The sequence below is a fragment of the Gracilinanus agilis genome, chromosome 1, assembly GCF_016433145.1.
Source record: "Gracilinanus agilis isolate LMUSP501 chromosome 1, AgileGrace, whole genome shotgun sequence".
Lineage (NCBI taxonomy): Eukaryota > Metazoa > Chordata > Mammalia > Didelphimorphia > Didelphidae > Gracilinanus > Gracilinanus agilis.
In genome coordinates, this window is record NC_058130.1 from 785592526 (window position 1) to 785608045 (window position 15520).

The following is a 15520-nucleotide window of genomic DNA, read 5'->3' on the forward strand; positions in this document are numbered from 1 at the left end:
AAGACTCCAACCGTTGATTGACAGGTGAAGACTATTAGACCTCAGAACGTTCCCGGAGGCCATGAAAACAGGGGAGAAACCATTTGGCCAGGGGGCTATAAATACCCTGGCAGCCCCTGACAAAGGGTCTTTCATTTCCCTTTGATCTGAGATCTGTAGACCCTGTTCTATTGGGATCTGAGGCTTGCTTGGCTCAACCGTGCAAGAACTCCTCTCTGAACATCATTGACATTTGCCAACCTGTATCTGGACCATGAATCCTCTTATTCTTCTGTCTCCTAGGTATTTAGGTATTCAAACCATCCTTAGGTATCTAGGTATCCTGGGACCTGGGAGGGATCTGGGAAGTGGGCAGGAGAAGAAGAAGAGAGTGGAAAGGGGTGGTTCCTGAAGGCTGTGAAAGGCATAACATCTGGCAAGAAGAAGAAGCTGAAAGACATGGAACAACAGCTTGCTTGTTCTGGTTTGGCTGTGGCCAGGCTGAGCCAGAGGAGCTGATAACTAGCCAGAATCACTCACCTGCCTACAGCTTTGAGGGATTAATATTATCAAAGATTAGTTTAGGGTCTCCTATTCCTCTTCCCATTTCCTAATATTCCTTCCTTGCTAAATATTTATAAACTCTTCAAGTACCTTCCTGGAGTGGTTGTTTCATCACTTCTCTGGGAAGGGAGCAAACGCAGTCAGATGAATATGTCCAAAGCTAATAGAGTCCAATATCCACTATTAATCAATCCCAGGAGGGACCTGAAAGCAATACACATCTATTGACCTGAAGGATCCTGCCTGGGCACTGTTATAAAGCAGGGAGGTGTTACAACAACTAGCAAGGTGGCAAGACTCAGTTAATCTTGCACTAGCCACATATCTAAACTACCACTGCTGTCACCCATTTAAGAGTGGTAGTATTCAGTTTACCCTCTGCTTTATTTATAACACTTCTCAAAGGGACATTAACCACCCACTAATGTAAACTTAGACAAATCACTTTGTGTCCATTTGCCTTGGTTTCCTCATCCATAAAATGACAGAATTCATAGCACCTACTTTCTAGTGTTGTGAGGAAAACAAAGATAATTGTGAAGCTCTTAGCACAGTCCCTGGCAATAGAAGGTTCTAAAACGAGCTTGATTTTATGCTATTGTTATTAATCTTCTCCCATTAGATTGCACTCATATGGAAGGCAGTTTCTGCCTTTCTTCAGTCATTTTCCATCACTTCTATGTTTTCTCCTCTATAGTAGCCACCTAACAAATATTTAGGGAAGAACTCAACACACTTCTCCCACAGAATGACTGCATTGAGGTCACACACTGGCAGTTATGATTAGTGATTATGAGAAAGACGTCCCTGGTTTTTCCTAGAAGATGTCTCCAAAGACAGCTGAGGTGACAGCAGTCACATCCTGGCTGTTCCTGACAGACCAGAACAATGGCCTGAATGGGATACATCAAAAACATGTCAGCCCTGAAGCCATAGCAAAGATGGATTGATGGGAATATGCCAGCAGAGGTGGTGGACACCTGCAGTTTTCTCATCTTCCAGTAGAGGACCAGAAAGTACTGTCTCAGTTGTTCTAAGCAGGAAAGGATGCTCAGACTGAGCTTGAAGAATGGAAGGAAGACAAGAAGAGATAGAGAGCAACTTGGGAACATGGGATAGGATACACACAATGAAATCTAGCCAAAGATGTGTGAAAGCAGATCCTTACCCACCCCAAGACACCAGACCATGGTGGCACCAAGTGGGCAAAATTAATAGACATTGGAACTGGAGTCTAGAAGACCTGAGGCCAAATGCTGCTGTAGGCAATGGAAGGTTATGAGGCCCTGAGTAAATCATTTAACTTCTATTTTCCTCACCTATAAAACAGGAATAATAATAGTACCTGCCTCAGAAAGTTTTTATTACAAGCATGTGAAATAATATTTGTGAAGTATTTTAGGATACTTAAAGAATAAATGAAGACTTTGGAAAATTATTACTATTATTGTTACTGTTAATTGTTTTGATTCCAAAGCCATCTCCTACTGCCATCTCAGCCTTCCCTAGAAGGTTGGGAAAGCACAAGACTCCATATATCACCTCATTTTCTCTACCTAGACATGGGTCCTCCTTTCCACTCTCTGCAGGACAAAAAGCCTCCAGGTTTAGGGGTCGTCAGAGCCCACATTTTTTCCTTCTTTTTTTTTCTGGCCATTCCTCCAGATTGCACTTCAGACTGAGTGGAGGAGTTCATAGTTCCACTAACATGATATCAGTGTCCCTATTATTACACATGACCCCCATTATATCTCAGTTTACCCTTTCATCATTTAATCCCATCTGATAGTACTGAGATGAATCTCAGTATGATTTTGGTTTGCACTCCTCTAAGCTGTCATGATTCAGAGTGTTTTTGCAGAGAGTAATACATAACTTTGATTTCTTCATCCCAAATCCTTCTGTTCATCCATTTATCAGTTGGGAAATGATGTGGCTGATTTTTAGGGTTTCTAGTCATTATAACTCAGCTTATCCTCAGGGGATGCTTGTCAAGGCTTTTTGAGGTGTGGCCACTTGGTCACAAGGTGTACAAACATGGTGCAGGGACTGGCAGCAGCTGGCTCCATCTTCTCTTTCTATTTTCTTCCTAATATCTTCATTTCCCCTTTTCTTCCCCTGAAGGGTGCCTCTGGTCATGGCCTCATGACAGGGGTCCAAGGGATCACCTCTTATAAATAAGATTCTATTTCCTGAGAACAAACAGAGCACAGCCATAGCATGGCAGGGAGCTTCCTCTCAGCGGCTCCCCACTAGCCAAATCCTCAGTCCTGAAGCCTCAATTAAATCACTCCTCTGGTGTCTTGGTCATCCCAAAGGAGACTGGGACATGGGAGAAGTACTGATCGTGGGGTGAGCAGACCTGAGTTCCAGCTTTATGGAGAAAGACAGAGCCAAAGAGAAAGAGATGGGGAGGGAACGAGAGAAAGGCAAAGAGACAGAGACACAAAGACAGAGAGAAAGAGACAAAAAGAGAAGGACACAGACTGGGAGAGAAAGAGGGAGCCACAGCAGGGAAAAAGAGTCAGAAAGAAACAGAAAGAAAAGTGACTTGCCCCTAGTAGCACCCCGGATTGGTCAGGAGCCCTGGAGAGAAGTGATAATCCTACCTAAATTAATTTAATTTACTTCTTCAGTGCCATAACAATCAAACTACCAAATATTTGTTTTACAGAATTGGAAAAAGTAATAAAAAAATCACTTGGAAGAACAAAAGATCAAGAATATCAAGGAAATTAATGAAAAATTATTTGAAGGATAGTAGTAGAGCAGTGCCAGATCTGAAAATGTATCATAAAGCAGTAATCACCAAAAAATCTGGTACTCGCTACATAATGAATTGGTGGATCAATGGAAAAGATAAAGTGTAAATGACCTTAACAATTTAGTGTTTGATAGACCCAGAAACCCCAGCTTCTGGAATAAGAAGCCACTATGTGACAAAAATTGCTGAGAAAATTGGAAAACAATATGGCCAAAATTACATATAAATATCTCACATTCCATACCAAGATAAAGTCAAAATGGGACTATGATTTGGACATAGATAGAAAGAGATATAAGTATAATAAAGGAACATAAAATAGCTTACCTGTCAGATAAATGAAGAAAAGAATCATTCATGACCAAACACAAGATAGAAAACATTACAGCATGTAAAATAAATAATTTTGACTGTATTAATTTTAAAAGATGTTGTACAAATCCATTTTAACCAAGATTGGAAGGGAAACGACAAACTGGGGAGACAATTTTATGACAAATTTCTCTGATAAAGGTCTCATTTCTCAAATACATGAAGAACTAAGTTAATTTATACAAATCCAAGTCATTCCCAGTTGACAAATGTTTGGGATATGAATAAGCACTTTTCAGATGAAGAAATCAAAATCTTGAATAATGATATGAAAAATGTTCTGAATCCCTCTTGATTAGAGAAACACAAATTAAATTAAAACAACTCTGAGGTGTCACACACACACACATCTACCAGATTGGCCAATATGACAGTACAGGAAAATGATAACAATTGGTGGCAGTATGGCAAATTTGGGACTCATGTATTGTTGGTGGAGTTGTGAACTGATTCCATCAATCTGAAGGGCAATTTGGAATTATGCCCAAAGAAATATAAAGCACTGCATACATTTTAATCCAGTAATAACTCTACTCAGTCTGTGTCCCAAAGAGGTTGTTTTGTTTTGTTTTTTAAAAGAGGTAATGGGCCACGTGTACAAAGATATTCATACCTGCTCTTTTTGTAGTAGTAAAGAATTGGAAAGTGAAGGGATGTCCATCACTTGGGGAATGGCTGAACACATTGTGGTATATGATGGTGATGCAATACTCTTGAATGAGGAACAGGGTGATTTCAGAAAGAGCTGGGAAGACCTCCATGGACTAATGCAGAGTGAAATCAGCAGAACCATGAAAACACAGTAACAGCAATATTGTGGGATGATCAACTGCAATAGACTTACCTTCTGTCTGCAATACAACAATCCAGGACAATACTGGGGTATTTATGACAAAGAATGTGATCCACCCAAACAGAAAGAACTCCCAGAGTCAGAATGCAGATGAAAGGACACCATTTTTCACTAGTTTGGGTTCATGTTTTGAGGTGATGGTTTTCTATGATTATTCTTTTACCAAAATGAACAATACAGAAATATGTTTTCCATGATAATACATGTATAACCCAGATCAAATCACTTGCCATCTCTGGGAGAGAGAAGGGAAGGGAGGAAGGGAGATGAGTTCATTCATAAAACTTGGGAAAACTTATGAGGAAATATATTACTTGTAAATGGTAAGTTTTTTAAAAATAACCTAAATATACCATCCTGATATCATGTTCTAGACTTAGCTGTGCCTCCTCTGACCTGATGTATATCAAGGAGATACAGGAGAGCCTGTCCTTCTCTCCACCTGTCAGAGCTGGGACTAGCAGCAGGAAGCCAATGGCAGTTGCATCACTGTGAACCAGATGGCCCCTGATGGGGGGATCTGACCTAGACCCTGGCAGATTCCACTGATGGCTACTTCCATGGAACTGCACCCATTCCTGTTCCTAGGGTTCTAGGACTCAGTGTTCATCTGGTTATGAAAAAGGTTTGCTGGTTAAAATGATGTTGGTGCCTCAGAGCATCCCAGGAATAGGGTGATCATTAAGACCATTTTAAAGATGAAGAAACTGAGACTGAGAAAGCTTCTCCGACAGTTCCAGGCTACTCAGCTCAGATTTCTGGGAGACCAGGTTTGCTCTCCAGTCTTCCTGACTCCAGTGCCAGTAGCTTGACTCTCTGTGGTGTCTCTTAGGGTCTCAATAAGGGGTGCTGATCACTAATGGGACTATATTGTATGAGGGCTGAGGCAGCTATGGGTCTGGTGAAGAGCAGAATCATTGTTAGTAGCACTGAGTAGAGTTAAGGAAGAGCTCTGAATGTCATGTCAGCCTGGCCAGTGTTTGGGAGTGGGAGGCGGTTGAATGCAGTAGGGCCTAGCTGAGGTCTGGCCTGATGGGGAAGACTCAGAAAGGGTGTCCTGGTTCTTAGGTCTCAGTCTGAGCTCAGGGGACCCAGGACAAGGCTGGGTGGAGCTGTGGGTGCTCATCCCCAGGGCTGTGCACACAGGGACTGTGAGCCCCTGGAGTCCTCTCTACTCCTCTTTATGGCTAATTGGGGTCCATTTCTGTCACTTTCTGGAACTTTGACCTCAAGTACCTCATGGAACTGCCTAGGCTGGGAAAGAGAGAGAGAGACAGAGAGGGAGAGAGAGANGGTAAGCCTGAAGTCATGTGTGAAGCTGGGCCTGGGCTGGCAGTGGAAGTTTTTGTCCCACTTCCTCACTGAATGCATCACTGTGGATAACGATAACTACTACCACGGCTATAAGCTTCCCCACAGTAATAATCGGCTTCATCCTCAGGCTGGACGTTGCTGATGGACAGGAATCGATCAGCCCCAGAGCTGGAGCCAGAGAAGCGCTCAGGGAGCCCATTGGCCTTTCCTACACTTCCACTGCTGGTGACATACAGGAGATACCGAGGGGGCTTTCCTGGGTTTTGCTGATACCAATAAGCATTATAATTACTGTACCCACTGTTCAGGGTGCAGGTGAGTCTGGCTGTGCTCCCCGGGGATGCAGAGACAGAGGGAGGCTGAGTCACCACACGCTGGGAGAGGGAGCCTGCAAACAGAGAAACTCATTAGTGACCCTGAACAAGGAGAAAGCTAGAAGGTGCTTTGAGATCCTCATGAGAGACACGAACAGGGCTAGAAGAGGAGGCAAGGGGAGGTCTGGGAGCAGTCCTGACCTGAGGAGAAGGTGAGCAGTAGGAGGTAAACAAGAGGCCAAGCCATGGTGAGAGAACCCCAAGAGCTCAGCTCCCCAAAGAGCTCACAGCTGAGCCTGGCCACTCTCAGCTCCCTCTTATCCTCTCCTGGGTACCCTGTGATGGTGGCTTCAGGGCAGGTGGGGATTGATGCAAATCTGGGCCTTGTCCAGCCTCCTCTAGACCATGCCTGCATCCCAGGGCCCAGGGGGGCAGCCCTTCATGGAGGAGGAGTCTTTGGGGTAACTTGGCCCAGCCTACCTGAGAAGTCACCCAGCAGTGATCACAGGACTCAAAGCAGCCACAGCCACAGCCAGCTGGGCTCATCCACTGACACTTCCAGGCCCTCACTGCCTGCCCAGGACTAGCACCACAGTATCCTCTGCTGGCTACAGGACCCACATACAGCCCACAAGGAGGCAGACTTCAGGGGCCCCCAGGCAGAGGAAGGTCCCTGCTGACTCTTCTGTTCATCCTACCCAAAGGTGGAATCTCCCTTGAGCCACAGCCTGAGGCACCCAGAGCAGCCCCTTCCCTGGCCTGGGCTCTTGCACTCACCACACTCTGCTAGGACGCACTGATCCAGGCCTGGCTTCCAGGGCTAGACATCATGGACTTTCACTGGGTAAAGGTTCTCCTTCCCCATGGCATAGAGCCTTCCCAGAGTCAAGTCGCTGTTGGTCCTCCATCCCAGCCTGGTGGTGCTCCTGTGCCTACAGGAAATTCTGCTCTTTGATTCAAGCCAGTCCTTACTGTCTCCCATCTTCATGGAGCTCCCCAGGCCAAGGTAGGCTGAGCTTCCAGGCCTTCTTGACTCCTTCCCCACAAGTCCTCTCAGAGGTCACAGGGTCTCTGATGTTCAGCCAATCAATGAACCAATGAAGCATCTATTTGATCCTCTGCTATGTCCCAGGCATTGTACATGGCCTTAGGAGCAGCAGGATCACAGCCCAGAACTCCCTGCCTCCCTGGGGCCATCCAGGAGGGTCCACCATCTCCTGGTACTTTGGGCTTATAAGGGCTTACTATGCTTCCCTAGCAGATGCTCGTGGAGCCCCTCACTGGGCATTTATTAGGTGGTTTTAGGCAGCCTCTCAGCTGAGTGTGGGGCCATCAGTCTCAGGTTTCTTGTCCTTCTTCCCTCCCATTTGGGGTCTCCTTCCTCCTAAAGACTAAATATATCATATCAGTTGACAATTGCCTTGACCGAAAGCTCCTCCTACAGGATAAATGCAGGAGGCGAGGGAGAACATGCTTATTGGGCCCTAGTGAAGCCATCCCAGATCCCCACCTCCCTTACCTTGGACCAGAGGGAGGGAAATGGTTCCTTCCTGCTCCCAGATGGAGCCTGGGCCCATGTTTTGTCAGTTGTTCCCTCCCTTGACAGATGGGAAAGTAGAGAAACTTTTGATTGGCTGAGGAGCCAGAGCCTGGAAACCAATCCCCAGGTATCCTCAGCCAAAGAGAGTCCTTCCTCCCTGGATGTGAGTAAGGAGGTAGGTGCTGGGAGCCTCAGGATGGAGGGAGGACACAGGCTTCCCTGTGTGAGGTCAGCAAATGGCCTGGGAAGGAGTAAATCTGTTCTGTCCTTTGTGGTTCTTTTATCATGTGTTACATGAAGGCCATCGTGGTGAGTTACTGCTGATGAGATTCAAAAGGTAGGAATGATGAGCTCCCGAGGTATCGACCAGAAGAGGCCAGGCCAGATTGAAAGCCAGACTAGCAGCAAGAAAGGAGCCCAGAGAGCCAGGCCAGGGATTCTTGTGGAAAGGACTGAGCCTGGGCCAGACCTGATTTGTAAAGAATCTAATGGGGGATGGACATAAGGTCCCAAGTGGTTCTAGTTGAAGGACATTCTTTCCAACACATTGGGTTGTAGAGGGGAGACTGAGTCCCTATATACTGTGAGAAAAAATTTTGTAATGTCTCAGTTTTCTGTATTATCTCAATTAATATAATTTTATAGAAACAAATTGTGTTCATTCATTCATTAGAAACGTTACTGAGGGGAGACAGAGCAGAAGGGAATCCTGAGCCATTACAAGTAGAAATTACAGGAGTCCAACACTCAGAGAAACCCCTAAAACCAAGAGGGAAAATAAAGACCATTCAGAGAATGTGGGAGGTGGCATAAAGGTCCTCATTGGCTGCAGGTACCAAGTGTCTGACACTCTCAGGGGACTCCTCCTCAACACCAGAAGACAATGAATGACTGTCTCAGGGCTGGTGAGGTGCAAAGGATGCTCAGAGAGAGAATAGAGAATGAGAAGAAGAGAGCAAGAGACAGAGACCTACTTGGGAAGAGAGGAGAGGACCTATATGAAGGGATGGTGCCAAAGTGGTGGGAGAGCAGATCATTGGCCATCCTCAGAAGTCAGACCATCATGGCATTCTGCAGCCTCAGTAGATAGAGTGTTGGATATCCTACCTCTAGTTCTGTTTCATCTTCAAACCCATCTGAGTGGGGTTTTGCATTTCTCTCCATTCAAACTGTTTTACAGTCATGGTATTTGGGAAGGCAAAATGTATTTACATGTCTATGTTAGGAAGGGATTGTCAGCTAGCAAAATACAAACAAGCCTTGCAAACCAGGAAAAAAGAGCAGCATGAAATGAGTGTTATCCAACAAACGACACCGCTGGATTTTGCTTTGCACAGTATCAAACCAGGAAACAAAGTCTAAGTGAGAAATTTCAATAGAAAAACAGCTACAGAAACTAAGTGGGTAGGTGTGTTCAATGTTCTATTAACTACTCCAAGTTCAATCAAAGTAGCAGAGAAAAATGCTTGGATCCACTGTTTGCACACTAAACTTGAGAAACCTTACACCAGTAAAGAGAATCAAAGTGAAACTAAAGATGACAAGGATAGTGCTGAGAATGAAACTCAATCAGAAACATTATCTTTACATCAAAATGATTTAGTTCCAGAGGAAAAGGAAGATCCCATCATTCAAGCATAGACAACTGAGAAGATGATAGCCAACAGGCAAAAAATACTCAAGAAAGGGATGAAAGGATGCAGAAAGAAAAGGAATAGCAGCCCAGAGGAAAAGGTAAGAAAGAACAAAAGCAGCAAGCACAGATGGGAAAATTTGGGACAGATAACAGAAAACGTGAAATCTCTCCAAACTTTGTAATTATTGTATATAAGAAGTGGACAGACAAAAACTGGAACTTATATAAGATAAATTGTGGTGTTAGCAGAAAAACACACAATAATTTAACATATTAGGGACATCCAACATATACATAGCTTGCAAGAACTGAAGAGAACCATCAGGCAAACAGAAAAGTGGAAGTCCAAAAAGAAAGATACATACACTATTCACAAACTGATTCATTTTTTTGACCTCATGTAGATAAAAGAGAGTCTATGATTACAATAAAGCAAAATGTGTAAGTAAATAGCTAGGTGCTTAAGGTTTTAATCATATAGAAAAAATAAGTTTTCAATTTGATTAACATCAGAAATTAGGGAATTGCATAATTGTGTGTATATTTTGTACATACCTCTCTGTACATATTATAAATATGTGCAACATAGGTTTGGCATTTGTATCTAGATAGTTGTGAATATTGTAGTAAAGCTTGTAGATAATGTATATAGACCATGAATCAGGGAGCTGAGGAAAATTGGCATAATATAGTGTAACAGGTTACCATTAAGGTTAACAGTTAGTTTAGTGAATGCACAGGTAATTAAGTTTCTTAGTAATAGAATTTAAACTGCATTAGAACACTTTTTCTTTAAGGAAGTTCTTTGTGACAGCATCAGCTGAAATTTGTGTTCATGGAAGTTTTATAGTTGAATTATTTTTGGCATAGTGATTAGCTCAGGTATAGAATTGTTGTTTTGGTCTAGAATAGTCAGGACCATAATATTTATTGTAGGATTACTGATTCTTTGCATACTTGTGTGTTGCAACATTTGCCTTTTACTTTCTGTAATCATTTTTTGTAAACCCCAAATACCTAACCATTTAGAGACACAGGACCATGTGAAGCACAAACTGTCTTAATTTTTAACACTTTGTAGGGAAGAGGTTCCCATGTGGGAGCTACTTCTTTATCATCATCCTATTCCTATGCTCAAAAAATAACTGGGAAACAGAATGACATGTCTCCTTCCTTCTGATTATTTTGTTATGCTCCTTTAAACCCTATGTTCAGGGGCTGTGGCTGTGGAGCTGGAGCTTCAAGCGGCAGAGGCTCCTCTGCTTTTATTTCTCTTTCCTCTTTTGAAGAGAGGTTTTTAGGTGAGGGAAAGTCTGCTGCTAGTGACTTTTTCTTTCGAAATTTTAAAGTTCTGGTTTGATTTACTATGAGCGACTTTTTCTCCTCTGATTCTAACACTGAAACCTTAAAGATTTCATTCTCTGCATTCTGACCAGATAACAAAGTTGTTTTTTTCAGTAGCCAATGAAATTTTTACTGGCATTTGTTCTGATCCATGCTCAGTATAATAATTTTTCAAATCATTACCAAATTTTTGCCAGAATTCTAGGGGAATCCAGGGGCTACAATTTTGAATAAGAACAAGAAACTTAGTGAGCTGTTCTTTACTTATTTTTACTCTCCATTTCCTGAGAGTGTGCTTAGTTATATCAATAAAAAAGATTTCTTTCCTTTGACTCACTGTGCCCCATCCTGTTAATCTATTCTTTACTTCTAGTGTCTTTCTGAAAACTCTGGATTTCTTGTCCTTTTTTGGGTAGAAACTTAAGTGTTGTAATTTGGGAGTTGTCTGGGGGGGGGAGGGAGGCAAATCTTTACCTGTATACAGCTTTCCAATGTCCCTGTGATCAGGCATCAAATGTTGATATCTATTTATCATCTCTGATAAGGACAGCTTAGTTGATAAGAAAGTAACAGGACAGGGGAGAGAATCTTGACTGTTAACTCATAGCTGCTTCTCCAAAGTGCCATCGAGTCACAAGTTTATTATATATGAACATTCAAACTCCCTGTCGCCCACACAGAGGGAATTTTACAGCTTCAAAGACATTGCAATAAGTTTAGACAACACAGGGAAACCTCAGAAACTTCAAGGTGAAGATAAGAACCAGGCTGGACCTTCAGGTAAGTGATTATCAGCAAGCTAAGTCTGAGAATACTTTTCTCAGGGGCAAAATGCCCCTCCTAAAGTAAGGTTTTGGCCTTGGCCTGCCAAGCAGCTGCGTTTCTGAACAAAGGGGAAGAATGTTAACCTCTTGTCTGCTGGTTTCCTAAGAACTTAAAGCTTTCCAATAACGAAAGGTGTGGATCAGAAAAGGAGTCAAAAGAAGAGTCTCAGATTTTTATCTATTTGAGACTGTTTCTCTTATTGGCTTCCCACACTAACCCATAACTTTCTTGGAAAATGTCTTAGTTTACATATAGTTAGGTAGAGATTTAGCATAGCATAGTGTAGGGAAGGATGTTTTTTTTTGTTTTTGGGGGGTACATTAGAGAATAGCATAGAGTAAGGTCCACAGTAAGTATTAAGATTCACGACATATAATCTTGGTAAGATCATAAGCATGAAAGGGGACAAATGAAGGGATGGAAGTCACACAGAAGAAGCCATGCAAGCAGGAGAGCTGTGGAAGAGGCTGAAGGTCATCAGAATGCAGACAGAGAGGGCAGTTGGGATTTGCTAACAGCCCTGGGAGTCTTGTCTGTGACTCAAAAGAGAGAGGAAGCTCCCTGGGAGACTTTCAAAAGACAAGATATCCACTCAGCCATTGGCCTGTCCTCAACTATTCAAAGAATCCTTTTTTCTGATCAGCCCTGAACCATCTTGCTGGTTGAACTGAGGGGCATCTGGGTGAAAAGAACAGCAGGCAGCATCTTAAGGGATTTTACCCAAACAGGAGCTGGGACAACCAGAGGACTGATCTCTCTCTTGTGCCTGCCAACCTAAAACTGTCATTTCTTTTAGAATTTAGCTTAGGGAAACAGAAACAGTTTCACATTTAGAGGGAAGAGCCAGGTAAACCTCAGTGTCCATCCCATCCAAGGCCTGATAGTGCTGAACTGCTTGGACAAGCATTGCTGTCAGGGATCCCTATTTCCCTCTTTCCCAACATCTCCTCATTAATCCTTTCTAAACGTCTCATCAACTTAAATCCAAATGCATTCAGGTAAATTGAGAAGAGGAGAGAAGAGGCTTAAAGAGTGAACGATTTATTGGGAGGGAAATCTTTCTTCAGGCCCAGGTTAAGTAAAACCCTGGGTGGGCCGACACTGGTTTCCCTCCAGCCCTGGTTTGATCAGAGAGTGACCTCGAGGAAGATTAGCTTAGGCAAACATCCTAAGCAAATGACAATCTTCCTTCATGTGGTGTTCCCTACCCTGGTTCATACCTTGGCAATTTCCTTTGCCTTCACCCTACTCAGGCACAGAGGGCAGCCCCTGGCTCTCTGTCTGAAAGGGAGGGTTAGCCAACTAGTCAGCTCACACACACACACACACACACACACACACACACACACACACACATACACACACACACACACTGACTGCTCATTTAGGCAACATCCACAGGGATTTTCTTGTTTCCCTTTATTTTTTTTAAACCCTTAACTTCTGTGTATTGGCTCCCAGGTGGAAGAGTGGTAAGTAAGGGTGGGCAATGGGGGTCAAGTGACTTGCCCAGGGTCACACAGCTGGGAAGTGTCTGAGGCCAGATTTGAACCCAGGACCTCCCGTCTCTAGGCCTGACTCTCAATCCACTGAGCTACCCAGGGTCAGAAGAACATGTGACTTTAGGAATATCATGGAACTTCCTGTGCTGAATGAGAAAGCAAGACAGGGAGAGACAGAGACAGAGAAAGAGCCAACAGGTACCACTGCCAGGGGAGGGCATGTGCCAGCCTGGGGCCAGGCATGAAGCTGCACCTGGGCTGGCAGGGGAGGTTTTTGTCCCACTTCCTCACTGAATGCATCACTGTGGATGAGCATAAACACCACCAATGCTATAATCATTCTCACAGTAATAATCGGCTTCATCCTCAGCCTGGACGTTGCTGATGGACAGGAATCGATTGTTCCCAGAGCTGGAGCCAGAGAAGCGCTCAGGGATCCCATCAGCCCTGCCTATACTTCCATCATTGTCAACCCACATGAGGTACTGAGGGGCCTTTCCTGGGCTCTGCTGGTACCAATAAGCAGCATAACCACTATGCTCACTGCTCACAGTACAGGTGAGTCTGGCTGTGCTCCCCAGGGATGCAGAGACAGAGGGAGGCTGAGTCAGCACCAGCTGGGAGAGGGAGCCTGCAAACAGAGAAACTCATCAATGACCCTGAAAAAGAGAAAGCTATAAGGTGCTTTGAGATCCTCATAAGAGACAAAGGTAGGGATGGGGGAGGAAGCTAAGGGGGGTTCTCAGGCCAGCCCTGACCTGAGCAGAAGGTGAGCAGTGACACAAAGACGAAAGGCCAGGCCATGGTGAAGAGGGTCCCCAGAGCTCAGCTCCCCAAAGAGCTCACAGCTAGCCTGGGCTTTGCCTACTCCCTTTTATCCTCTCCTTGAAACCCTGTGATGGTGCCTGGGAGGGCTGTGGGGGCCAGATGCAAATCTGCCCTGAGCCTGGCCTTTTTAACCCACCCTGTATCCTATCTCTGGCTCCAAGGGCCTCACTCGGGGAAGGGGAGTCTTGGGGCATCTCAGCCTAGCCCAGCTGGGAGGTCCCAGAGGAGGGTTCTCAGGGCTCAGAGCAGCCTCAGTCTCAGCCAGCTGGGTTCATCTCCCCGCCCCCCAACATCAGCAGCTCCTCAAGCCCCTCGCCTGCCTAGGACCAGCACCACAGCACCCCCTGCTGCCTCCAAGAGCCTCCTTTACCACATGGTTGGAGGAGAACCTCAGGGGCCCCCCAGGCACAGGAAGGTCCCTGCTGGCTGCTCTGGTCCTCCTAAAGGCAGAGCCCTGCCTAGTCCTAGAGCTTTGGGCTCCCGGAGCAGCCCTCATCCTGAGTCCCCTTCCCTGGGCTTAGCCTCCCCCTCCCCACATGCAGCAGAACACAGGGATCCCCACCTGGGTTCTGAAGCTACACATCCTGCCCTCCCTTGGCTCAGGTTCAGCATCCAGGATGGAGCCTCCCCAGAGCCAGCCTGACAGGGCTGAGAGCTGCGCTTCTCCCTGATTCCGGCAGGGGGCGGACAAGGACTTTCTGAGGACCAGAGAGCAGCCAAGGATGCTGCAAGGTGGTGCCTGGGGAGGCTGCAGGGCAGAGACCAACAGAGCCTGGTGTGGGGACTGGGCTCAGGACACTCCTCACTGCTCTGGCCAGAGTGGGTAAGAGCTGAGCCTGGTTCTCCCCCAGAAGGCAGAGCTGGGTGGCAGCAGAGAGAGCCCTGGCCCTGCAGGCAGGGAAAGCAGAGTTCAAATCCTCCCTCAGGCCTTTCCTAAATGTGTCTCCCAGGAAAGTCACTGAACCTCTCCCTGCCTCAGTCTCATCATCTGTCAAATGAGCATATTTATAACATCTGTGAGGGTGAAGGAGATATTTGTAAAGAGCTTTGTAAGCTTTAAGGGATCATTTCAGAGATGGTTCTTATTGAAGTGTTTTAGTTTTTTTTTTTCTTGTTTTATGATCATGAGTGTCTCCTGCTGCTGTCATCAGTCTATTTAGTTCATGACTAGAAGGTTTAGACCAAACACCTCCCTTGGTGTGCCTGCCTGCCTGCTCTAATGATTAAAATTAAGGCAAGACACTGACTCAGGGGTGAGAAGCTAAGTTTATTGATGATGTCAGGCTGTCAGATCAGGCCAACATCAAACACCATGAAGTGATCCAAGGTTCCTGGGTTCACTCACATCTTACATCCTCCTGAGCTGGGTCCAACAGCATCATAAACAGATTCTGAGGAGCTCATTACTCATCCCCTCCCTTAGCCTTCCCAAGACAGCTTTAACTGGTGAGACCTAATGATGACGAGTTCTATTTTGACCTGCTATCTTCCCCATTAGAATTGGGAGCTCACCGATGTCAGGAAATGTCTTCCTTTTCTATTTGTATTCTCAGCACTTGGCAGAGTGCCTTACCCAGAGTAAGTGCTTAAGAAATTTTTCCTCCTTCCTTCCTTTGTTCCTTTGTTCCTTCCTTCTTCCCTTCCTTCCTTCCTTCCTTCCTTCCTTCCTTCCTTCCTTCCTTCCT

At 45.0% G+C, this 15520-nt stretch overlaps 2 gene segments (V, D, J or C); both read right to left on the reverse strand.

Annotated features, from left to right (window-relative positions):
* Positions 1 to 5902: 5902 nt before the first annotated feature.
* Positions 5903 to 6407, reverse strand: LOC123230449. The segment is given in 2 exon segments: positions 5903 to 6234; positions 6362 to 6407. Coding segments are annotated over 2 exon segments (378 nt in total).
* Positions 6408 to 13306: 6899 nt separating this feature from the next.
* On the reverse strand, positions 13307 to 13846 carry LOC123230450. The segment is given in 2 exon segments: positions 13307 to 13638; positions 13766 to 13846. Coding segments are annotated over 2 exon segments (378 nt in total).
* Between the last annotated feature and the right edge of the window lie 1674 nt (positions 13847 to 15520).